Source organism: Colletotrichum fioriniae (genome assembly GCF_027942845.1).
Source record: "Colletotrichum fioriniae strain IMI 355084 chromosome Unknown scaffold_6, whole genome shotgun sequence".
NCBI lineage: Eukaryota > Fungi > Ascomycota > Sordariomycetes > Glomerellales > Glomerellaceae > Colletotrichum > Colletotrichum fioriniae.
In genome coordinates, this window is record NW_027076842.1 from 1,831,245 (window position 1) to 1,855,559 (window position 24,315).

Consider the following 24,315-nt stretch of genomic DNA (forward strand, 5'->3'; position numbering starts at 1 on the left):
AGACGTGGACGCAATTCGTAAAAATGTGATCGAAAATCAGAGCATCGAGAAATTTCTGAAGATACCGCTCGGCCCTTTCTCCGTTGAAATAGCCGATTCTACTGATTACTTACCTTGGCAAGGTAGTCATAACCATACGCGGACGTTGTATCGGCCGACGGTCGTCGGTGGTGGGTATAAGTCGGGCGAACCCTCCGCTCCGCAGGTGATGACACTCGACCGGCTGACATTGAACATCCGCTAAAGTCCGATGGGCTACACTGTATGTAGAGCTTGAAGCCAAACCTGCCTCTTTACCACGTGCCCCGATTCGGTGTTCGATTGAGAGACTGAAGGAGAGGGTGCACTATTCTTCTTATTGACGTCGAGATAGCTTCTCTTTTTGAATCCCTCCGACTCCGACGAGGCCCTTCCCCACCAAGCCCCAGTAACGGCACCTAAAGTCCCGTTCGGACGGACGGAAGGATGACATAAACCCTCCCGATAAGTGGGCGCGTTCGTCTCAACAATCTGCCCGAAGCTGGTAGACATCCAACGTTCGTCTCGTTTCCTTCTTCGGTCCTTCAGCCCCAACATGCCAGATCACCAACTCCGAATGACCCAGCTCTCGCTTACCACAACAGAGTTTCACGTCGACAAAACTCCAACAACTCCAACAACTCCAACAAACAAGGTACCATGGCTCATCAACCATCTTATCCCCAACAAACACGCTCTTCGTCTTTGAATAGTATTTTGAGGAAGAGGAGAGAGAAAAGGAAAGAGAATATGACGTCGATTCCCTGCTGCCTGCTGACTGCCTGTTTGATCTGATCCCCCCTTGTCTATCCATACTCAAACTCCCCTTCGCTTACTCGCCAGCCTCACCTCACTCTTCCAAAAAAGGGTCTCATTTCATGTTCAGCTGAACCGAGGTTTGCATGCCCAGCTATAAGATAATAAGATAACTCGGCGCCACAATTAAAAGGACACGCCGTGAAGACGTCGGTAGTCAAGATGCAGGCCTGATGCACGATTGGTACACACTCACACTCTTTACATTTCGTGAATGTCTCACACCGAGCTCCAAGAGAAACCTCCCTGAAGCAATAGGCAAATGCTAATCTAGCCAGGCTTTATTGTATGGAACGCCTCTTTGGTGCGGGGTATAACCTGCTCCAATGCAAACACTAAGAATCCCCAGGGAAACGAGGCGTACAGAGTCACCTGACAACGTGATAATCTGGCGTTCACCCCCAGTCAATCGCGCGCGCAGAGCTGAGAGGCGTCGTATGTGGCTTGGCTCTAGAGTTTCTTACACCCTTACCTCATAAAACTCTAGCTCTTGCTAGTCTCTGGCGTTCACGGACGATACTTTGCAGAGACGAGGAGACCCCGCGCGTGTTACACCATTTTCTGCCGTCAGCAATGTTCACGACCTCCCCCCGGGGTCATGTCATGTCGGTGACTCAGATTCTTGGGATCAACCACCAAAGTAAGCGAAAGAAAATATTTGCGCCGAAACCCCGTGTCCGGACGATAGACTCGTCCGTTTCGTGGACGATGGACTTGCCCGAAAATGTACTGTGTCTACATCTCCTGTCCTGTAGGAACGTATCCCCGGTTCCAAGTTACGATAGAGTCCACTTGCTTGTCTCAACAAATTGTGGCGCTCACTAGGGAGGGGGGTTCCCCCTCAACTTGGTCAGCTTCGCTTCGTCTCGATGAGGTATGGAAAAGCTCTTGGATTGAGTTCTATAAAGAACCGGGCAAATAAGCCTTCTTTGAATTTGTGATCTCGCAACCAATTCAATCATTCTATCTTTGTACAATCATTCTATAACCTCACAACACACGTAATTGATACCATTTCCATCTTCCAACATGACCACCACCACCACCGAAGAGCCCAAGCAGACCTATCGTGGCAACTGCCACTGCAAGACCTTCGTCTACGAGGTCCAGCTCCCAGAGATCAAGTCCGTCAGCGCCTGCAACTGCAGCCTCTGCTCTAGGAAGGGGACCCTCTGGGTCATTCCCCAACGCGACGACCTGCGCTTCGTCAAGGGCGCCGAGGATGACCTCTCGACGTATAACTTTGGTCCGGGCCAAATTACGCACAAGGTGAGTCCTCGGGAATATGCACAGGTGGAAACATGAAGATTCTCTAGAAGGAGTTTGAAATTGTGGACTATTGGTGTCCGATAGTGCTGACGAATTTTTCCCTCAAAGTTCTGCGGAAACTGTGCTACGCCCATCCTGGCGGATTCCCCCAACGGAATCGTCCTTAACGTGAGTATCTCGCATCCTTGCCGCCCCGTCTCAAGATCTGTCCGAGGGGGAAGAAACACTAGGGCTGACATTTATGCAGGTGCGCTCGATCCAAGACCTCGATATTTTCGGCATGGAGAAGAAGACGTATGCAGCCCCGATCTCCAAAAAAAGCCGTTCCTCGAATTCCATAGATTGAAAACTAACCCGGCCTTTGCAGTTACGACGGCGCGTCTTACGGCGCTAAATACGAGCCTCACACCCACAAGGGTCCCGGGCCAACGGCCGAGGTCGAGGGGGGCAAGCTATACACCGGCAGCTGCCACTGCGGCGCTCTGACGGTGGCCGTCGTCAGCAAGCCCATCGACGAGACGTACGAAGACGGAGTCGTCGAGTGCAACTGCAGCATCTGCGAAAGGGTCAGCAAACAATACCTCCGCTAATGCCCGCGTCGGGTGAGAAGGGGAAGAAAAACTGTGCTAACTTTTCTTGAATAGAATGGATACGTCTGGGTGTACCCCAACACCGACCAAGTCGTGCTGACGGGAGACGACGACAAGATCGGCCGCTACATTTTCGGCCACCACATTCTCGCAAAGACGTTTTGCAAGAACTGTGGCGTCCCCATCACCAATCAGTTCAACCCGCTGAGCGAGGAAGAACAGAGTAATTTGGTGGAGCTAGCGCAGTACTGGTACGAGAGGTCGAAGACGAGGCATCCCGTCAACGCGCGGGTTCTCGACGGGGTGAATGTAAAGAGTTTGAAGGTTGCCCAGATCGATGGTAAGACTGAGCATCAGCCTGGATACGTGAACCCCTGAGTGGCACAGTAGCGTGTACGGGTGACATTTGATGAGGCGTTTGATAGTGAGGTTGCTTTGTAGTCGATCAAGATTGAGGCGTTGAAAGAAATCAAGAGTTGAGCTTCGGAGTTGTATGAGTCCATATAGGAGCCCCATCGTTGTCAAACTTGGCCCACTGGAAAAACGAGCAACTGTCCTTGCCGGGCACATTGCCCCCGTGACACATCCAAAAGTACCTCCCGTGATTTTCCTTTTTCCTCTGCACAACCCTCAATACGCAGGGGATCCCGCAGTCACATTTTGGTGTGTGTCGTGGATGCATGTCGGCCCTATAATCGCGGTAGGTGATGTTGATGCGCTTGTTGCCAGCGACGGGGTGCGGGTCGATGGCCTGCGCCGGTGCGATGCTGTGCTTCCACTCCTCTTGCATCTCGGCGTGCATCACGAGAAGGGAGTTGTGTGGAAGGTGGATTGAGATCTGGCCCTCTGCGTCGGCGTCCTCAGCTGTTGTCGCCGTGCTGTTTCCGTTCTCGCCGCCACCGTCCTTGGGGATGATTCTTCGCACGCGGAACTCCCGCGCAACGCCCAGTGATATCGACCCGATCACGGCGCGGGGGCCGAGATAGGTCAGCTGGTCGCTGTGCCATCCAACATTCTCCTGCGGCCCGTCGTAGCAGTTCACAAAGGCCATGTTGGGAGCCCAAGGCCTGGGCGATTGGTACCGAAGCTTCTTGCCCCCGGGGTAGCGAGTCTTGATTCTTGCCTGAATCTCTTGATTCACAGCCTCTGCGACTTTTGGTTTGACCTTGATGAGCTGTGGCGTGATGCGGCGAATGTCACTCAGCTTAGCGCCGTTATAGAGGTAGTCCGTCTTCTGCGTCTGAATCTCGTCGTAGCTTTCGACGTAGAAGCTCGACGTGTGCGGACTAGCCACGACGTTGTCGAATAATTTGAAGGTAACATTCTTCTCAAAGGACTTTGCCTCTGTCATGAGCTCTCGCAAGAGGTCATTGGCTTCCTCTGGCGGGAGAAAATTGTGGATGACGGTGCACGGCGTGTGTTCAGCAATGTCGACCGGATCGTACAGGTGAAGCGTGGCCCCCTTCTTGGACATGAGCTTCTTCTTTGGTTGCGGGCCGTTGCTGCTGTCTTCCGATCTGACACCAAAGTGTCGAAGGGAGCTCTGGGCACCATTGACCCCATTCGACTTTTTGATCGGGATTGGTGCCTTGAGAGCCTCGAGCGATTCCGCAACGGAGCCATTGTGGGCTAAAAGGACGTCCAACAGTACATCTTGCTCCAAAATAGGATGGAGAGAGGAGAGAATAGCCAGCTTCACCTCGGTCGGTTCATCATCCTCAGTGGGCTTCTCCTCTTGAGTGAGTTTCCGCTTCTTCCTGATGAGAAAAGAGTCCATGACGTAGGTAGTCAAAGACGACACGAAAGATCAACCTCATGCAAGTCATGAAGAGGGATGGACATGCCCACCAATCTCATCCGAGCTTTTGGAAAGGGAATCAACTGAGTCCAAGACTGAAGCAAAAAAGCCCTAGTAATCCGGACCCCATGTTGCGAGCAAGTGTCATTGCAAAGGGCGTAGTGAGCAGGCGCGTGTGTAGCGCGAAAGCACGTGTTACTTCCCCCCACCTTGGACCAGTTGCCCCCGATAATCGCATCTTCAACTTTACTACATCTTCTGCCCCGCCATCCGCACCACCCACTGCCCACTGGCGGCGTTGCCCGCAAACCCGCCTGGCCTGGCCCTGCCTCCCCCAGTCTGCCGAGGTACCCCGGATCGGGCGCGGTGATGTAACCGTCGACCGGCCAGAGCTATCCCGTCCCGCCGTCATATGCTTTTTTCTGTTGTTGTGCGTGTGTAGAGCAGTACCTTAGCTGATTGTTCAGCACCTTTTGCCTGTGTCAACCACCAACCTGACTTTTCCCTCGCTCTCGACCAGCGACGACTCCAAAGAAAAGAGACTCACGGGCCGCATCGCGCATTGCGTTTGCGTGAACTTCGCTCGCCATGGCCCCAATGCTCGAGTTCCGCACGCAGGGCTACAACCCCTACGCCGTAAAGTACTCTCCCTACTACGACTCGCGCATCGCCGTCGCATCGTCGGCCAACTTTGGCATAGTCGGCAACGGCCGCGTCTTTTGTCTTGGACTGACGGCGCGAGGCATCGAAGTCGAGACGACGTGAGTCCTGTCCCTCACCCCTCCTTCTGCTTCTTTACCCCTCCTTAGCTAGCAGCTCACATAACCCATGACAACAAAACTAGATTCGACACAAACGACTCGCAATATGACCTCGCCTGGTCCGAGATCAACGAAAACCAGCTCGTCGTCGCCTGCGGCGATGGCTCCATCAAGCTCTTCGACCTCGGCGTCAAGGACTTCCCCGTCATGAACTTCCACGAACACAAGCGCGAGACCTTCTCCGTCAACTGGAGCCCCATTACAAAGGACACCTTTGTCTCGAGCTCGTGGGACGGCACGATCAAAGTGGTATGTTTGTCGAATATTCTCCAAGGAGTAGAGACAATCTCATACTAACCAACCGCTACAGTGGTCCCCAACCCGCGACCACTCCCTCCGCACCCTCCCCGTAGGAAACTGCACCTACTCAGCCTCCTTCCAACCCTCCAACCCGCACATCATCTCCTCCGTCTCCTCCGACTCCCAAATCCGCATCTTTGACCTCCGCACCCCCGTCTCCTCCCGCTACCACCTAACCTCCATGATCCCCGTCCACGCCGCGGGCCCTTCCTTCCCCTCCGCCGCGCCCGGCGAAGTCCTCACCCACGACTGGAACAAGTACCGCGACACCGTCATCGCCACGGGCGGCGTCGATCGCGCCGTCCGCACCTTTGACATTCGAAACCCGACCGCGGGACCCACGGCCGTCATGCAGGGCCACGAGTACGCCGTTCGCAGGCTGGCGTGGAGCCCGCACGCGAGCGATTTGCTGTTGACGGCGAGTTATGATATGACGGTCCGGTTGTGGGATGATCGGTCGAACGCGCCCCCGGCAGGACCTGCGGGCGGGGCGCAGATTGGTGCGCAGGTTGGGGTTATGAATCGGCATACCGAGTTCGTTGTCGGTGTCGACTGGTGTCTTTTTGGCGTCGGCGGGTGGGTGGCTACCGTTGGCTGGGACGAGAGGGTTCTTCTTTGGGATGCCAACGCGCTGTTGGGTGGTGGTCGGTGAAGAGAGAGAGAGAGAGAGAGAGAGAGAGAGAGAGAGAGAGAGAGAGTTGACTGAAGATGAGCTTCGTGCTTCTGTTTTGCGCAATGATTGGTTCCGTCCTTTTTCTTTTTGGGGTTTTGGGGATGCTGATACCCTTCTTCTCTTGGAAGAGGCGCGCATTCAATCTAGGCTTTTTTGCCATTATCTGGGCGTTTAGGAGGGTATTCTTAAAGGGCAGGCGCGCGCGCGCGTACATAACGAGGATGGTGATAATCTTCAGAAACATAAAGGGGGACCTGGCCACCCCCCTTTTCTGGGAAAACCGTACATGGCTGTAAAATGACATTTGCCTGGCGTTGCTCGGAGCGGATGGGACTCGTAATTAATACAATGTCTGATCTGATATGAACCGCTCAGAGAACTGCACGTAAAGGGCAGACTATTGCTGTCAGTTAAGTTGATGAGCACACAGAGATAGGCACCGCCCTAACGCAGAACCAATCATGTTGAGAAAGTCATCACGTTGTATCCATTTCAGACGTGACATTGTGTGTTTGTATCTTTGAAGATGAGATTTGGAGATTCAATGTCCCTCAATATTATTTACATGACGCTACAATTGAGCATCCTTTTCCTTCGCCCCCTCTTAATCTCGTACAGTTGAAATCTCTTTCGAGGCGCTTTAGCCTCGTCCTAATGTCGGTGGTGATGGTGGTGGTAATACAAGCACAACTCCCTCGAGTAAAGCCCCCTTTTTTCCTGTGCTCCGTTGCAAAAATGGTATGGTACAAGCCTGTTTCCCTCAAAAAGCAGGAAGAAAGGGGAGTGGTGGTGATGATGGGGGATTGGGGTGGGGGTATGGTATGACATGTCTAATTCAGTTTCCGAGGTCGTTAAAGAAAAAACGTCTTCCGTATCTCACAGACCTCTTCCGATTCATTGGGGTCTTTTCCTTTTTCTCGCTTTTGGTTGTTCTCTTCGTTCCTTCGCTCGCGCCCGCTACGCTTCCAGGGCGCTGGTGTCGTCATCTTCTGCTTTACCAGGACGATCTCTGCTGACGCTCTCTTCCACCGAAGCCACGTCCACCGTTCCGGCTGAAACCACCTAAGCGGCGGTCAGAGCTGGTGCTGTCCATCTCCATCTTCTCAAAAGCATCGCGGGGCTCGCGGCGGCTGAAACCACCACGGTCACCACCACGGTCACCACCACGGCTGAAGCCACCTCGATCACCGCGGTCGCCACCACGGCTGAAGCCTCCACGGTCGCCACGGCCGCCACTGTCGCTGCCGTACCTAGAGCCCGGTTGTCTGACGTTGAGACCCCTGACTCTGCGCAGACCACGCTTCTCGATAGTAGAAGCACTCAGGGCGGGCGTATCGTCCTGCTCCATGGCATTGACCCACCATTCGCGGAGCTCGTCAACCTTGGCCTGGACGTTGTCGCGGTTCTGACCAAACAGGGACAGGTAGGCAACCTCCAAGACTTGGGGGTCGACCCGAGCAGTAGCCTGGGTCACCTTCTGGCAAATGGCTGTAGGCTCGTCTCCACTGGTGAAGTCGTGCTGAGCACACTCGATCGTCTTGTTGGGCTTCAAGGGAAGGCCTTGCAGTTCCCGGCGGGCAAGGTCCATTTCGCTGTCGGCGAGAATCATCCATCCCTCACCCTCCTTGCCTGCACGAGCCGTGCGGCCGAGTCTGTGGATGTACTGCTCACGGTCCGAGGTAGCGCCAATCTGGATAACATGGGTGACGTTGGGGAAATCGAGACCTCTGGCAGTAACGTCGGTGGAGAACAGGATGCCAGACCTGGCCTTGCGGAACAACTCTGCAGCCTTGGTGCGCTGGCCTTGGGTGAGCTTGGAGTGGATTCTCCAGCCCTGGACGCGATCGCGGTCCGCTCTCATCGTAATGTCGACATCGCCAGCAAGATCGACCAAAGCTGACGTAGGCAGGAACACGAGGGCCTTGAAGGGCAGCAGTTCCCGGTCGGCAGTTCTCTTCTGGATTTCCTTGTCGATGAGCTCGTACATGGCAGGGAAGACGTTGGCCCAGCCTCTGCAGTGGACAACGTGCTGGTCAACCCTGTCGTGGGTGAGAACGTCGTCCTTGGAGATGGTCTGGATGAAGTCGAAGTTGTCGGAGCGGACCCATTGGCGGGCAAGAGCGATGACGTTCTTGGGGATGGTGGCAGAGAAGAGCAGAGTCTGGCGCGCAGAAGTCTTGGGGTCGGGCAGCTGGTCGACGATGGACTGCAGCTCCCTCTCGAAACCGACGTCAAGCATGCGGTCAGCCTCGTCGAGGACAATCGCAGCTAGATTAGGTGCCTCAATTCCGCTGTAGGGGTCCTCGAGAAGGTCGTTGAGACGTCCGGGTGTACCAACGAGCAAGTGGCAACCTTCTCTGCGGGTCTTCTGCAGCATCTCGCCCTTTCGTGTTCCACCAACGGCACGCTGGACGACCAGACCCGTGCCCGCGCACAGCTTCTCGGCCTCGAGGGCGATTTGTTCGGCGAGCTCACGTGTAGGGGAAATGATGATTCCACGAACGTCCTTAGAGCTAGCCTGGTACCGCGCTTTTCTGGTTGCGAGCGACGGATCCGCCGCAATCATCCTCTGCAGAATGGGAACGAGGAACGCCAGGGTCTTTCCGGTACCTGTCTTTGCTTGGGCGACCCTGAAAGGTGACGTTATTACATTATACGGCACAGGCGCGCTGATGAGGGTTGGATTCGACTTACAGGTCCATGCCCTTTAGTGCAGGCTCGATGGTCTTGCTCTGGACGTCCGTCATGTTCTCGTACCGCATTCTGTGCGTGATGGTATCGACAAGGGTCGGGTGAACGCCCAACTTCGTCAAATCCGCAAACTTTGTCGTCAAACCGGAGGCGTTTCCTTCATCCTCGACGACCGGCGCGGCCGCTGCGCTGGCGGCCTCGCTAGAGTAGAGTCTGAACGCATTAATGCTGAGGGGCACGCGAAGCGCGCTTGCCGGGGACTTTGCGATCCTCTGGAAGGCGGCAGGTCTGGTCGTTCGGAGAGCCGGGGCGGCAAAGGTTGCGCCGCTGATGCGAGCGCACCTCCTGAGAGATTGGCGAAACATTTGTATGTGTTTGTGTGTATTTTTGTAGGATGTGATTAAAAAACAGTAGCTACCGAAGAAAAAGGACGATACAATACAGCTCTTTGGTTCTAGAAAGAAAGAAAGGGAGTGGATGAAGGAGGGTGTGTAGGATGCAAATCTGTCGTCCTCGTTTTTCGCCAGTTGGATTGCGAGAAAGAGCTGGGAGACAGGAGGCGAGCCGATAAGAATTTTTTCCCGGCCTTATCTGCCCATCACTCACGTTTTCCCTGAGCTTCGGTTGGTTCCTTGAGTTCTCTGTGGGTCTTTCCTGCAACTGACAGGGGACGGGATGGAACAGCCACTCATTGACGCGCCCCGGGACGCTCCGGCTTCGACCCCTGCGAGGCAAGCTTTTAGCGTTGATTGTGGGAGCACTCATGCTTTTGCGCTCTCAACTCACTTGAGGTAAGGTGAACAATCACGATTCTTAACTTAAGGTAAGGTAGTCGCTTTTCTAAAACAAAACTTGAAAATCCAACATTGTAGCAGAGCCAACCGATAAACCGATCTCCTCTCGCAAGCCGGTCAGAACGCACAATGAAGGGTCTGACCAAATTTATGACGGGTAGCCGCTCTGCTGTACTCCGTGTCCCTACTAAACTTGGTCTTCCCTTACTTCATCTATCATTAAATCTCATGGGAAGCAAACCTGACTCGTTTGGGCCAACAAATATCAAAGGTCATTTATTCATTAGTGTTGAAAATGAGTTTCTCTATAACACAATCCTTGCGCACCACCGATAATTCGTGGCGATGTGCTGACTAGACTCCGATCTCTTGGATCATCGCAGCAAACCTCATAGTCAAGTAAGCTCTCAAGTGAGATGTTATGACAAGAGGACTCTCCCAGCTGAGCTCGACCCAGCAAGCTAGTGTGAGCTATCGTAAAGCTCAAGTAGAACCCACTCCATCCCACACTTGGTCTAACTGAATCTTTCAAATGGAGATGTCCCACCTAGAGCAAGCACCTGCGTTTGCAGCAACCGTACCTTACCTGCTGACACTAGGAAACCAAGATATACTCCGAAAATTCTAAACCCGAAAATAAATATGATGAAATTCCCATGTCATATTGCGTTAAGTGTCCTCGTCATCAGTCGTCTCATTGTCTTTTGGGCGCCACAATAGACAAGCCTTCGCCGACACCATCGGATAGACCCCCCGTGAGGCCCTCAACCGTCCAGGCAACGGCCTCCGTGAGAGCCTGCCCGAGCCTGCCGTCACCGACGTTGTACAGCGCCCCGGTTATGCGCATTCCCTTGCTGCCAATCGCATTGGCGAGACCCATGCCCGCACCCACGAGGTTCTCCGATATCCGGTACTCCCTCTCCGTGCGGGCCGCTAACCGCAGCATGAGGATGATGTACGGCAGCGCCAGGTGGATGAGGATGAAGATGTTAACGACTGCGATTTGGACGCCCCGGTGAAGAATCGATCTGCCGTTGTTCGCACCCCGCGACGGAGAATACGTCCGACCGCCCGGACTTGGTGGTGGGATGAAATTGGGGGGTGTCGACGTGCGGAGTCGGTGAAGCTCGTGTTCGTTTAGGTCGTTGGGAAGGGCCTTGAGGATGTACTCGACTCCGTCGAGAAACGCTTTCCTCTCAAAATCGACTGCCGGCCGCCTTGACGGATGCCTCAACTCATCTTGGGCGACGGCGATCAAAGCAAGTCCTGTGAAGCTAAATGTAAGTCGAAGACATCAACTAATATCACAACGGCTCTCACCTTGCTGGGCGAAGCGCCAATCTACGTTTGAACATTGACTAGGCGCTTGCTGTTGCTGTTGCTGATAGTACTGTTCCGCTTGTTGCCGCTGCTGCTGCTCATGCTTCTCGGCCGCCGATCGCACCTCGTACGTCCGGTGTTCGGTGGCCACCAAGCTCATGTGCTGCTCTTCCGTGCTCTCGGAGACGAGGCGCGCCTGCGTAATGTTTCGGTGGACGCCGTCGTCGAGTCCCGACAGGGTGCGGGTGTGTGATTGCCTGCTCGAGGTGAGGGTTTGCATGCTTGCGCTCTTGCGGATAGACCGCAGCGGCGGTAGCCGGGACTGAAGAGAGGTTGGCAGCATCGAGAAAACTGTCGATGACATTCTATTCTGCGGAAGAGTAATCTCTTCGAAAATGGGACCCCAGGGCCGCAAGGGGGGCATTGTGTTTTTATTATTCCCTATTGAACGCGAGGAGGGCGAGGAGGGGCGTGGGCACTACCGTCCGTCCGTCCGCCTATGTTGACAATCTATGGTTGTCGGGGAATTCGGTGAGATGGCGTGGCGGTCTGTTCTCGGTCTGCTCTTCTGGTAAGTCCCAGGCTTGTGATAGAGAGGGCGTAGGGCGTTGTCGCCAGTGAAGGAATGTTGCGGACCAAAAACGTCGAGATCTAGCCCAAACGCCCGTTGCTTTGCGCCTGAGGGAATGTTGTCGAGAAAAAGTGTTGATAAGAGATTGCCCCGCTGTTGTAAATCCCACGTTTAGAGGTACTCGCGGCAACCGTGTTGTATCCAAGTAGTTGGAATTTTTCGAGTCTAAGATAGGTAGGGTGCTACGCAGAGGATGCGGACGGCAAATACGATGAATCGGCAAAAAAAAAAAAAAGTAATGTTCGAGTCCAGGTCGAGTCCCGGTCCAGACAGTGGGATTGAAGCTTCTTTGAGCGAGTTGCAAAATCTAAGGTGAGACAAAGAAAGCGAAGGGGAGGGGGGGAAAGGCTTAAGAGAAGAGGCACGGTAAAGTAAGGCCCGTCACGGAGTGCAGTGCCTAGTAGAGCAAGGTAGTGATAGGTACTTTGTAGTCTCGACTAAGAAGCGAAAGAACCTGCGAGTGGAGGGGGAGATGGAGTGTATCGGTTGGTAGTGGTGAATGACCCAGTTCTGCCCCCGGTTTGCGTCTTCTCTCTTTGGCAGTCGTTCCCGCTGAGGCGGGTAGGGGGGCGGGAAATCTGATGGGCGGATGGATCGAATCGGCGGTGGCCGGCTCGCAGATAGTCTGACACGAAGTGGAAAAGAAAGTCCCGTCAGACGAAGGGAAAGTTTACCTCATGTTTTGTGAGATAATACCTCTCTCTACTTCTCGAGTCTCTGCAAGCACGGAACCTTGGCTGCCATTTCAAATGCAGAGTCAGAGAACGGTAAGGTACGGATAACGCTGAAAAAGATACTTTGAAATCCTCATGTCTTTGTTACGTCCTACCTATTATGCGCGTCCCAGCGTGTTGCGTAGCAGAATTGCGCAACATAGTAGTCGAACCATTATAGCACAAAGAGCCCCCGGCCTCCCATCTAGGCTGGCCATGCCCAGACAGCCTTTTTCTTCCAGTTTTTCTCTTCCGTCTCTATCCCATGCTAATTATCGCAGATTCGTTCGCCCTGTTTTTCTTCTTCGTTTTCTCCTCTCTGGCAGTGGATATGTCCTGCGCGGTGAAGACGGGGCCCACGGGGAGGGACTTGCAGTCAAGTCATTCAGTCAGTCAGTCAAAAAAGCATGTGAAAGACAGAAATGTTGTGTCGAAGCGGGGCTCCATATCGGTCTTGTCTTTCTCTATCTGATCCATCCATGCCCCCATGCCCATAGCCACCCACAAAACACATGGCCCATGGCGCCAATGCAGCGAATGCATGAAGAGGTAGCCCTCGCGCGGAAGCGTACGGATACGCCCTGTCTCTCACTCTCACTCACTCGCTCACTCACTCTGAGTCTCTCGAGGGTCCCCACCTCATCTGCATGCGCGCAATTGGGACGCTAAGCGTTACAAGGGTCCAGTGTCAAGAGGCTCCTGGCACTCATGGCCTCTCACACAGCACTGCGTAGATATCGCAGCAGAGCGGCGCGTCCAGTTGAAAGGATTATGGTCTTTCGTCACTATCCTGCAAGTCACCAAGTCGCCATGTCGCAAATCCCAGCTGTGTCACGCTGCATCTTCCTGCGGGACATTTTTTGAACCCTTTTCCCCCATTGCAGGGGGGATGATTCAACCGTTGAACGAGCGTCGCATGAGATCGGCAGAAAGAAGCCTCCGGCTGGGAGTGATATTCAGTGACACAACGTCTACAATCTCGAACCAGCGACTCGGCGGCGCCAGACAGAAACGAGGGAAATAGAATGGAAGAAGAAAGCGCACCCGAAGGAAACAAAAATTGGAAAGAAACTAGACTCTTACAGCAAGTAAGATCCAGCCGTCAGAACACGCCGCCGAATCTTGGTACGGACACTGGGCTGTAGCATCCCGTCCTATGAACCCCTCCTTGAACCCCTCCTTGAACCCCTCCAGCGCCCTCCAACAAACAACTTTTACTCACCATTCCAATTACAAGATGAACCCCGTTCACCCCTCAGTAATGAGATTCTTGCTTCTATCTCATTGCCACCGGTGCTAGTTTCCCCTTCCTCATCTTGCCGCTACATAGTTACACAGCAGGAAAACCTCGGATTGTTCTGACCAATATCCGGCGTAAAGAGGGGTCTTATCATCCCGAGTTTAGATTTCCAGCACCCTCTTCTTATCAGTCGAACGAGACCAGTCGGAGAATTACCCACAGGGTGCAACAGCGACGGCACGCCCATTTAGGTAACCCTTGGAGACGGCTTGACGAGATCTGACATTTACACAAACAAGACATTCATCAATGTGACAAACCCCCATGCTGCTGTACTACAACTCGCCACGATCATCGGGGGGAACGATGAAGAATTTACCCGCGGCCCAGGCCCCAAATTCTCCTTTGACTACCTACACGCCTGTACTATGTTACGCCCATGTCTCAGTCTCTCTCCCCTCTGCCTTACAGCCACCGAACATTCTTTCCAGACCTTCCTTGTACACCCTCACGGTCCCATGGAAGTGCCCACGAACCTCAGCGAAATAGACCCCCCACGTGTCTCTCAGAAAACTCATGTCCGAGAAACAGGTTGTCCTCCCGAGTCATTTTCGAATTGTCCCATGCTTCCCCGCCCGACCTGGGAAACGTGAAGAAAACCTGGGCCCATGAAACGTTGGCTCGTTCAGATCTTCAGTCCAGCAGCGCAAAAAGAACTTTGCCGTCGAGATAAGAGACTACTCGAGGCGAGAATGCTTTTGTCAAACGGCATGCGCATGTGCATGTGCCATCCATCATTGCATCCCGAGTCAAGAACAGCACGCACGTACGACGAGATTCCATGACCGTTGCCCTCCCTCACGGGCGAGACATTCTGTCCGGTTACACAAACCAGTATCATGCGGCTCGGCCGAGTAAGAGAGCCTCAATCACATGCGCTGTGGCTGGAACGCGATGCCAAAGGTAGACAAACAACCGTGGTGTGGTGTTGAAATTCTGCTCGGGTGAAATCGAATAGTTATGATAATGACGGGAATATCTTGCCACCTCCGTCCCTAGTCTTTACATAACCTCCACATGCATATCTCTCACACCAATTCATGAATCCCACCTTGCATAGACATCACTGACGAAGAACGTGATAAAACCACTTCAAGGTTTGCTAGCCGTATTTGCGAGTAAACGCCAAACGAAGGCAAGGCGAGTCAAGCCACAGGAGACGTCAAGCCGGTGTCATTCAAAACCCTCTGATGACCTAAACCCTCTTGAACATGGGGCGACACTTGCACAAATTTCACTTGTGTCAACGGCGCGCCAGGGTTTCCCGCTGTCCGTTTTCCATACTTGTGACATCTACCGGAGGTGGCGTGCCCTAGGTCCTTATCTCGACCGAGTTCGAACCGTTCGACCTTAGGTAGCACGTGCTTATCAAACCCAAGTCATCAGGGTCCTAGGTTTCCTCAACGCATACCTGTCAAGCCAGATCCACATCGCGCCATCAGCCGACTGAGCTCACGGCTCCGAGGGAAGACTGACGTGTATAGGGCAAAGTAGGTACGTAGGCTCCCCATAATGTTGGAGGCATAAGAAATATGTGCCATTATATCCTCATCCATTCTCCTCCAAACTAAACTGAAGCCGAAGAGCTCTTCACTGTCGGCTGGTTCTGTGCGAGTATGTATGTGTGTGTGAGTGTACAGAATGCCCAAATCCGCATACCCCGCCAATCTCTCTCATGCCTTCAACAAGCCAAGAAACCGTACGCTGTGAAAGGGCCATCGCATTCATCTTCCTTCCAAAATGGCTATGCCGCCTTCTCCGCAGCAATCTTAGCCTCCATCTTCCGCCGCGCCGCAAGAATCATCTCGTCCCTCCGCTTTTGCAACAGCGACTGCCTCTCGTCCCTGTTCGAGCTCCACCCCTTGGCCGCCTTCTCCTTCTCCTTCTCCGCGACGGCGGCGGCGGCGTCCGCTTCCGCTTGCCGCTGCTGCTGCTGCGCCGAAATCTTGTCTTGGAGCTTGTATCTCGTAATCAGGTCCGGCTGCGTGGGCTTCTCGGGCGCCTTGGCCGGTGTCGAGGAGCTGGACGCTGCGTTGTTCGCTCCCGGCGGGGGAGGGGGCTGGAAGGTGATTGGGGGCTGTTTGACGTCACGTACCAAGGTCAGCAAACAAGAAATGCACTACATCAGGAGAAAGTAATCCAGGTGTCGTGGGGTATAACAGCTCCCAGCTATAGTGTTGTCGCTGGCGCGCGCGTACTCGGCACGCTGAGCTTCCGCCTGAAGTGAAGTTGGGAAAGGCAAGGGTTCAAACTCACGGCTTCCATTCGTCCTGCAAGAATCCTCTCAGACGTCGCCTGGATATTCCCGCCATTTCTCTGTAGATCCCACAGAATCGTCCGTCTGTCCACTTGCGGGAACATCTGCTGTATCCTTTCCACCGCCGCCTCGCGCGTGCGTAGTACCGCTGCGGCGCTCTGTCGCGGCGCCGGTGGCGGGGCCGGCGAGAAGAAGAGGAACCGTATCACGAATGCCGTCACCAGCAGTATCATCACCAGGTACGGCAGCGAGATCTGCTCGTTCGCCATAGCTGCGGATTCTGTGTCTGTGTCGTGCCGGTCTGGCCGGTAGAAAGTGTCGATTTGGCGTGAGGCCGGAGTGTTTGCGTGCTGTCGCTATCGAAAGTGGCGATTGGGAGCTCGGAGCGGTTCAGGCCTCATGGAGATTGCAACATAAATAATGAAGGGAGTCGGAGGAGCGTATGGCTGCTGCGCATGGGATAGGGATGAGGTCGGATTAGATGCGTGGAGTCCTGCTGGCAGCTTTTATGGAGTTGATGAGTTCATCAGCCCTCCTCAGGGAGCAGGGGTTTGGAGCTTATGTGGACAGTGGCGCGCAGTCGGAGTTACCCGCGCTTTTCCGTGTGAGGAAGTCAAGCACGGACCGCCCTAACAACTACCAAATTCAAGCTCGCCGGGTATCTTCTGAGTACCTTTCTCCATACGGATGTCTTCAAATAATGGTGCAGAAGAAGAAGAGGAGATATCTCTTGCTATACCACAGGCGCTTCCCACGTCCAAAAGGCAACATCACGTATGGTTGGAAGCACGGAAATAGAAGATAGTTTTCGTTCGCAGTATCGGCGTCGTCATTTTATTTCCCTTCGTTTGACGGCCGTGGGTAACTCCCATTGATCAGTGATTCATACACACAAAGCAGCGGCAGATATGCAGCAGCTGCCGTTTGCCTGGCCAGCTTCATACCGGAAGCCTGTAAAACCATGCCGTATCAACATGACTTAACGCCTGTCGGGTCTCATGCCCAGTGCCCAGGTACCAAGTCGTTTCCAGCCTCGTCAATAAAACGAGAAAGCCAATGAACCATAAACCCCAATTCAACTATGCAACCGGTTGTGCCAGATTCGTCTCCAGGTCACCGTAGTGGAGAGTGAGTTCTCTCTGTATTCAATATTAGTTATTTGCGCTCAACATTTGAAAGAGAGAAATCCAAGACGTACCCGCTCTTTGCGCCAGTTGGTGGTGTCCCAGACGATGTAGTAGCCGCGTTCATGGTGGGGACCAAGGCTAGCAGGCATCATGAGCTCGTCCTTGGTCAGCCAGAAATGCAGCTTCTTGTGCCAACGCCAGTTTCGGCTGTGCCTACAAGGTTGTTAGCAGGGGCCACTTTGGGTGTAATGAATAGTACATACAACTCGACCGCCGCCAATTGTTGCTTGATGTCCTGTGTACAACTGTAGAAGATCCAGAACAGGGTCTCCTCGTTGAACGACGGGATCTTGGTCTCAATCGGTTGCACATTGGTCACCTTATAACACTCAGGAAGCCGAACGCTGGGAATCGCGGGACGCGGAGGCGTGTCGTCGAAGAGGGAGTAGATCTGGGTGGAGATGAGACTGTCATAGTCAGTAAGCGTTTCTTTATAAATAGTCAGACTGCTTACTCTGGTGAGTTGACGTTGAGTCCGAACTCGTTGGGGTCCATTCCCTGCATCAGAGCACCATAGCTGGGGTAGTTGTTCATGAGAACACGCAAACCCTTCATGCCGAATTTGTCAATGGGCGCCATTCCTGCCAGAGGGTCCTGCACGTCCGGTGATTGGCCTTCCTTCTCCTCTTTGGCCTTGCCGTTGCCAGTGACTGCGTCGTTGCCAATGGCTCCAGGGGGGTTTCTGGTCTCTGCCGACTGAGACGCGCTGTCTCCACCGGTCTCTTCAGAGAAGGAGTTACCCCTTTCGGCAGATGCCTCTTGTATTCTTGCTTGATCTGTATCGCGTTAGTGAGTGCGTCATCGTCCGCTTCGATAGATTCGATATACCTTGCACGCTAGCGATGGAAGATGAACGACCATCTGAGGTTCTGCTGTTCGCGGAGAGCGCATTGAGAAGACCATTACCGGCACCTGCGCTCCGGGCAGGAGGTATCGCGGCGGCTGAGCCGCTCGCCTGGCTGCCGCCGAAACCCAAAGAGGGCATCAGACTAGCACTTCGCTCACCACCGATTTCGCCGTTCGAGTTTCTGTTCAAGGGCGGGAAATCGTCCACGGGAATGGACTGGACTTGAGGCGCCGGACCTGCGCTGCTCTGGCCACCGAAGCGGAAGGCGCCTTGACGAGCCGAAGTTGGCGTGAAGAGCTCGTCCTGGCCGCTCTGAGCCGACAGTGGCGTCGACTGCTGGTTGCGAGGCACTGGACCGGCACCTAGGTTCCGCGACGCTGTTGATGACCACATGTTTGACTGACCGGTGGTGTTCATCTGTGCGTTGTTGGAGAGGGATGGAAATTCGCTACTTCAGAAGTCAGTACCACTATCGTTGCCAGGAATCATGGGCGAAATAGTCGCCCGCGATCGCGCGAGAGGCAGTGATGAGGGAGGAGAGGAAGGGGGGAAATCAAAATACGTCTTGAGGACATCCGCGTATCCCTTTTTGGGGTTCTCGCGAGGCGGAGAAGACGGTGCTTTATCCATCTTCTCTTGTCTTGCTGCTTTCTTTCGGAAAGTGCGTTGCCTTTTGCCCATGGTGAAAGGAAGAGAAAAGACAAGAGCTAGAAGAAGCAGAGAAAGGGAGAGAGACCCAAGTACGGCTAGCCGTGAAGCTCGAAATGCGGCTGGTGGTGCTACTTTGGGAGGTGATCGTGGGGAGGGCGGTAGGTGGATGTGCAAGGTAGCCGATGAAGGAGGAAAGAGGAAAGAACGTACGAAAGGTCCAGCGGCGTTGCCGGTTGCGACCCGCTTAAGCTCTGTGCAAAGCTCACATTTCCTCCAAGTTGACGAGCTTGATTTGGCAGACCAGCGCCTCCCATGGGCACTCCTCCTCCAAATGCCCAGCCAGATCCATTACTGCCTGTATATTCCAAAAAATTCCACGTTAACGTCAGGTCTTCCTGCTGGCACCTCCCTTGTACCTAGTCACACCACACACACATTGAGACAGAGCTGAGTATCCCTACCTATTTTGCCATTTGGTAACCTGTTTGATACTGCCCTCCCAGCTTGTTGTTGTTGCTGTTGCTGCTGCTGCTGCTGGCCACCAAAACCTGCCGGTATGCCACGCAGTGATTGAGGAGCTACTCCTACTGGTTGCGCCCATTGTCAGCTTGGAGGTCTTGCATAGTGTCGCCTGAGGATAGCGAGGCCCGAAACCATCATCTTCAAGAATAGCTTGTGTATGAGGGGTCCCTTATTGTCCATCCAAAGGCCGTGTTTACGTCGAGGTAGATCAGCGCTGGGTCTCGAGGATGAGGGCTACACGTCGGCGCTAACAGTGGCAATGATCTACTGAGAGCATCATCGGTGGCGTGACGTTTCGCATGCATTATTTCGATGCTCCTCAAGCTTTCTCGACGTTATAGAGGCGCGGCGACCACAATTGAGAGGTGCGACGAGATCCAAGTGGCCTTGATGGACATGCAAACGGCGGGGTACCCCGAGGCTGAAAGGGGACGACTAGAGGGTCAGGCCTACCTGGTCGATTCATGATGAAGGCTCGAGGAGTATACGGTCGCTATAGGGAGTCGCGTTGAATGGTTCGTCGTCGCGGGAAGTTCGGGGGTCAATTAGGATGCGTTCGTGGTCGAGATGGCTCGAAAGATTATTCTGGCTTGCGCACGAAGGAAGCTCTATGCGAATTCCTGGTGTACAGTGTACAGACGTCGAAGCCCAGCCAACACTAACGCGCGGAGGACCGGTCAAAGATGGATCCGATGGCCTGTGCGCCGAGAGCCCCTCCAAAAAACCCCTGCATCAGTGAGAACACGCGCTACTGCCGTACATACACCTGGGGCCTTTTTTTGACATCATGTCCCATCCAACACATGAGATGGCAGCTTCCAGCATGCACTGGTTTGATGCTTTCCACCAGCCGAGGCACCCAATCTCTTGCAACAAAGTCACACGCGCTGCTGTCTCTGTTCAATATATTTCCTGCACGCCTCGCAGTCGATGTTCCAATGATCACGCGCCCATGACAACGCATTGTGTCTCAGAAGTTCTATTCATATGCTCGAGTTGATTGTATCCACCAAGCTTTTCTCGAAGTCGACGTCCTTGAGGTGCCTTCCAATGAGAATGATCTTACCTTCCTGAGCTTGCGTGGCCTCGCGCGATTGGTCAGGCGAGTCAAGAATCTCGAATATCTCTCTCACGCCTTGGATGAGTTTGATATCGCCGTTATCAAAGACGAGCCGACCCTTTGACCGATGGACCTCGAGCGTCGTCTTCTCGTCCCCAGGAAGCTTACGGTCCCAGAGGATCTTTCTCAACCACCAATCGATCTTCTCCAATTGTGATGGTGCCAACTTTGGCACTGGTATCGAGACGGTCGAAATGGTCTGCACTTTATCAGCAAAAGAGACATGCTACGACTTTTGTGGAATCACTCACCGAATCTAGATGGCTGTGGCCCTTTTGGCTGGTATCGAGCCCCGCAACCTGGTCATAGGCATGCAAATCCAGCAAGAACCCTTCCAATTTTGGCACCTCGCTCTGTTTGGTGACGTGTATGTTGGCGAGTCCATTGATAGACTCTATCCTCGACCTGACCTGCCCCAACTCTTCTTCGGAAACTAGATCCGACTTGTTGATGACGATGACATCAGCATGTGAGATCTGGACGTGAGCTGTCGTCATGAGGGGACCGTGGCTGTGGCCGTCATCCTCTTTGTGATCCTCGTCGATCTCAATCTTGCCGGCGGGGTCGTCAAGGCTGCGAATAATGTTTTTCGCATCTACAAGAGTCACGATACCGTCCAAGTAGATTGTGCTTCCTAAGCCATCATCGACCCAGAACAGTGGCGCAAGGTTGCCAGGGTCCGCAAGGCCTGTGGTCTCTAGCAAGATGTAATCGAACGCTCCCTTCTTCTCCATGAGCGACTCGATGGCGTTGACACCAGTGTCCCTGGGCGTGTTAGTACGAATGCGATCAGTTGATATGGGTCCCTACTTTACAGAGCAACATATGCAGCCGTTGCCGACTTCAAGCCACTCCTCAACTTGCTCATCACCTTTGTTGACAGTGAGCGACTTTTCGATATCGAGGGCTGAAAAGAGTCAGTGAGTCAACTACATGGTCACGTCCGAGGAGACTGACAGTCGCCAAACTCTGTGAACAACATTAGTATGACGCTTAGCTGCACATTTAATCATGCGATTGGCTTACCGTTCATAATCACTGCAATCTTCTTCCCATGTTGCGCCGTCAAGATGTAGTTGAGAAGCGTCGTCTTTCCAGCACCAAGATAGCCCGTAACGATTGTGATCGGGACCTTGACCTGGCTCCCCGATGGTGGTAAGTCATCCTCAGCAACGGCTCCGGCCTCTACCAGATCAGGCGGGGCATCATCGTCGAAATCCATGCTAGGATGGAGGGGAACCCTGCGAGAGAGCTCAGACCAATTCTTTACTGCTTCAAAAAGCGAATGGAAAAAGGCAGCGAGTGCCTTGCAAGTGACTGAAAGCTTTGTAGATCTCGGGAAAAAAAGAGGTAGAGTCGAGAGAGTTCGTAGGTAGTAAGGGATATGCCCTTCAACTGACTTGTCAAGCGAGGAAAGTTCCCCAGGCGAGAAGGAAGTAGTATTCAAGGCACGGGGTACGTACCTATTTGACGTCGTCTGGTCCCACACGCCGGCACTCACCAAAAAACAAAAATACACTACCTTAGAAAGAAGGACACACGACGATGGCCGGAATCGGTTTCTGACTAAGCCGAGCTGGGGTGTGCCGGGGTTGCGACAGCAGCGACACGGCAGAATCAGGAGCTCTGGCCCCCAAAGCGCTTTCATTCGATGTGGGTGACCTGGAGCTCTGGATTAGCCGCCCGACCACGACTTTTCGTCAAGCTTGAACAACACAGCCCGTCCACGATATACCAACACATCTACGATCGTCTGTGACCGCGAATCGTGGAGGCGCAAAGGGGGAACACTACAGCTTTCGAATCGCGGTTGCAAAATACTCTCCAGTCGCTCGTTCTCGTCTGCACCGTCTTCATCCCGGAGACCACCCCCCGATACCATACCATCCCACACCACGACCACTCGATCGCCTCCTTTCACAATGGCAATGGCGCCGAGCTCGCCCCGGCTGCCCAGTCCGCCGCCGCCCGCTGAGATCCAAATCGGACCCAAGTCCCCTTCGATGGGTGCGCAATCGAATCGCGAAGCCTCGCCGATGGAGCAGTCTCTCATCGAAGCCAACTCGAGGCGTCGCATACACCCAGGAACAAAGGCCGCAGACATGGCTGCTGGACCGCCGCTTATCCCCCTTAATGAGGTTCGTAGCAACGCAGCCGTGAACAGCCAAATTCAACCCTGCGATTCTGCCGCTTACACACAATCTTTCTGCATAGCTCGACTCGGCTTTCCAGCTCCAGGAGCATCTCGCCGCCCTCCACTACCACCATACCAAGAGCAACAGCGTCCCGATTACCCGCACGACCGCAATCCAGCTCGCGACGCCCCCGCCGGGCATCGACCGCACTCTCTGGTTGTACGAACTGTGTCGCTTCCTCATCTCGCAATGCAATACCCTCATTGTCGGCTTTCTCTTCGACTCCCCACCCTGCAGCGCGGCGACGTGTCCCGAGATGCGCGCTTCAGAGTGGCAGTTCCTCTGCGCCGTCCACGAGCAGCCCAAGAGCTGCTGCGCCATCGACTACTGCTGTCACACGCTCGACTGGGCCGCCAACATCGTCACGGACCCCAAGATCTTCCCCTCGCGCTTCGTCGTCCTCTCCGACGTTCACAACAAAGGCGTCGCTGTCAAGAACCTCGTCAACGTCTTCCGCCGCCTACACCGCATCTTTGCGCACGCCTGGTTCCAGCACCGCGCCGTCTTCTGGACCATTGAGGGCCAGACTGGACTGTACGTCTTCTTCAAGACCGTCTGCGACATGTACGACCTCCTCCCCGCCGAGAACTACAAGCTCCCTCCTGAGGCTGAGGGCCTGGAGACGGCGACGGCGGTGCCTGATGCCAACGGCGGCGATAAGAAGCAGCTTCCAATGTCCATTGTGAAGCCTAGTCACCGTGAGAGCCTCGGACAGGGCGAAGACGACAACTTCCAGCCTGTTGGCCGTACTGCCACGAGACGTCACGTCAGGGCGAGTCCCTCTGTTGGTAGTGCTGTGACTACAGTTGTGGAGGCCGACGAGGAAGACAATGTTGTAACAAATAAGTTGCGGGAGATGCGAATCTCCGCGCCTGAAACGCTCGAGGAGGAGCCCGAAGTGGCCGACGTGCCGGTGATTGTTGAAAAGGAGATTATCGGCGACGCGTCTCCCACAGAAGAAAAGGAGGAGGCCGCTGTAGCAGAGCCTCAAGTGGTTGAAGCCGACTTTCCTGACACGGAATCCGATGCGGAAACAACTTTAGTCTACGAAGAAAGTGAGCACGGCATGGCCTACCCAAACCAACCGCGGCCAGATTTAGCCTCCGGGGAGGATGAGGAGGAGCACGTTCCCGCATCAGGAAGCGAGGCAGCAAAAGAAGGTGCCGATGAGGCTAAAGACGCAGATGGCAAGACGGCGGATGAGACTCCCGCTGCAGCAGCTAAAGATGATGATGAGTCTGGCGAGATTCCAGACGTTAGCACTCACGACTTTGCTCAGGAGTCGACCGCCAAAGCAGACGAGACTACATCAACGACAACAGATGCCGCAGACGCGGACAGCAAGCCTGAAGAAGCCGATACGGCGGAGGATACGGAGCCCAAGCACGAGGCAAAGGAAGAGAAGGCGGAGGAGGGTGAGGAAGATAAGAAGGAGACATGACAGAGGGAGAGTGGGGGGGTTATTTAATGACTTTGCGTATTGATGAATGTTCAAGTGACAGACTTGTTTGCCGATCCGTCAAACCAGTGGTGGTTGGCTGGGGTGGTTCTGAGTTGGGGCGGGATACTGGTAGACCATTCTTCTTCTTTTTCTTCTTTCTATTATTGTAATGAGACGAGGTCCACGTATGTATAGTATTCTTCTTCATTTGAAAGTTTCGTGATGTTTCTTGAAAACGCATCACGAGATTGTGTGTGTATAAATAGGAAGGGGAAACCAGGTTTCACACAGAATCTATGTCTAAAATTGGAAGCAAAAAAATATGTATAATGAGAATATGGAGAAAACGAGAGAGGGGGGG

At 53.9% G+C, this 24,315-nt stretch overlaps 9 protein-coding genes across 9 annotated transcripts; 3 read left to right on the top strand and 6 right to left on the bottom strand.

Moving 5' to 3' along the window:
- Nucleotides 1–1,863: 1,863 nt before the first annotated feature.
- Nucleotides 1,864–3,071, top strand: N0V96_005910 (uncharacterized protein; the record flags this gene model as incomplete). Its single annotated transcript, XM_065757526.1, has 5 exons — nt 1,864–2,103; nt 2,212–2,271; nt 2,351–2,397; nt 2,471–2,669; nt 2,748–3,071. The coding sequence occupies 5 exons, from the start codon at nt 1,864–1,866 to the stop codon at nt 3,069–3,071; spliced, it is 870 nt and encodes a 289-aa protein (XP_065613869.1).
- Nucleotides 3,072–3,162: 91 nt separating this feature from the next.
- On the bottom strand, nt 3,163–4,470 carry N0V96_005911 (uncharacterized protein; the record flags this gene model as incomplete). Its single annotated transcript, XM_053189466.1, has 1 exon — nt 3,163–4,470. One exon carries the CDS (start codon nt 4,468–4,470, stop codon nt 3,163–3,165), a length of 1,308 nt encoding a protein of 435 aa, XP_053052919.1.
- A 609-nt stretch (nt 4,471–5,079) lies between these two features.
- On the top strand, nt 5,080–6,264 carry PEX7 (peroxisomal targeting signal 2 receptor; the record flags this gene model as incomplete). Its single annotated transcript, XM_053189465.2, has 3 exons — nt 5,080–5,252; nt 5,336–5,561; nt 5,623–6,264. 3 exons carry the CDS (start codon nt 5,080–5,082, stop codon nt 6,262–6,264), a joined length of 1,041 nt encoding a protein of 346 aa, XP_053052918.1.
- A 1,015-nt stretch (nt 6,265–7,279) lies between these two features.
- Nucleotides 7,280–9,341, bottom strand: N0V96_005913 (uncharacterized protein; the record flags this gene model as incomplete). Its single annotated transcript, XM_053189464.2, has 2 exons — nt 7,280–8,915; nt 8,980–9,341. The coding sequence occupies 2 exons, from the start codon at nt 9,339–9,341 to the stop codon at nt 7,280–7,282; spliced, it is 1,998 nt and encodes a 665-aa protein (XP_053052917.2).
- A 1,123-nt stretch (nt 9,342–10,464) lies between these two features.
- N0V96_005914 (uncharacterized protein) lies at nt 10,465–11,514 on the bottom strand (the record flags this gene model as incomplete). Its single annotated transcript, XM_053189463.1, has 2 exons — nt 10,465–11,036; nt 11,091–11,514. 2 exons carry the CDS (start codon nt 11,512–11,514, stop codon nt 10,465–10,467), a joined length of 996 nt encoding a protein of 331 aa, XP_053052916.1.
- Nucleotides 11,515–15,478: 3,964 nt separating this feature from the next.
- Nucleotides 15,479–16,260, bottom strand: N0V96_005915 (uncharacterized protein; the record flags this gene model as incomplete). The annotated part of the gene is made up of 2 exons (XM_053189462.2): nt 15,479–15,811; nt 15,991–16,260. The coding sequence occupies 2 exons, from the start codon at nt 16,258–16,260 to the stop codon at nt 15,479–15,481; spliced, it is 603 nt and encodes a 200-aa protein (XP_053052915.1).
- Nucleotides 16,261–17,070: 810 nt separating this feature from the next.
- On the bottom strand, nt 17,071–18,418 carry N0V96_005916 (uncharacterized protein; the record flags this gene model as incomplete). The annotated part of the gene is made up of 5 exons (XM_053189461.2): nt 17,071–17,130; nt 17,190–17,331; nt 17,382–17,585; nt 17,633–17,954; nt 18,007–18,418. 5 exons carry the CDS (start codon nt 18,416–18,418, stop codon nt 17,071–17,073), a joined length of 1,140 nt encoding a protein of 379 aa, XP_053052914.2.
- Nucleotides 18,419–20,181: 1,763 nt separating this feature from the next.
- Nucleotides 20,182–21,540, bottom strand: N0V96_005917 (uncharacterized protein; the record flags this gene model as incomplete). Its single annotated transcript, XM_053189460.2, has 5 exons — nt 20,182–20,517; nt 20,570–21,083; nt 21,129–21,225; nt 21,276–21,287; nt 21,345–21,540. The coding sequence occupies 5 exons, from the start codon at nt 21,538–21,540 to the stop codon at nt 20,182–20,184; spliced, it is 1,155 nt and encodes a 384-aa protein (XP_053052913.2).
- A 700-nt stretch (nt 21,541–22,240) lies between these two features.
- N0V96_005918 (uncharacterized protein) lies at nt 22,241–23,954 on the top strand (the record flags this gene model as incomplete). Its single annotated transcript, XM_053189459.2, has 2 exons — nt 22,241–22,456; nt 22,533–23,954. The coding sequence occupies 2 exons, from the start codon at nt 22,241–22,243 to the stop codon at nt 23,952–23,954; spliced, it is 1,638 nt and encodes a 545-aa protein (XP_053052912.2).
- Nucleotides 23,955–24,315: the final 361 nt, after the last annotated feature.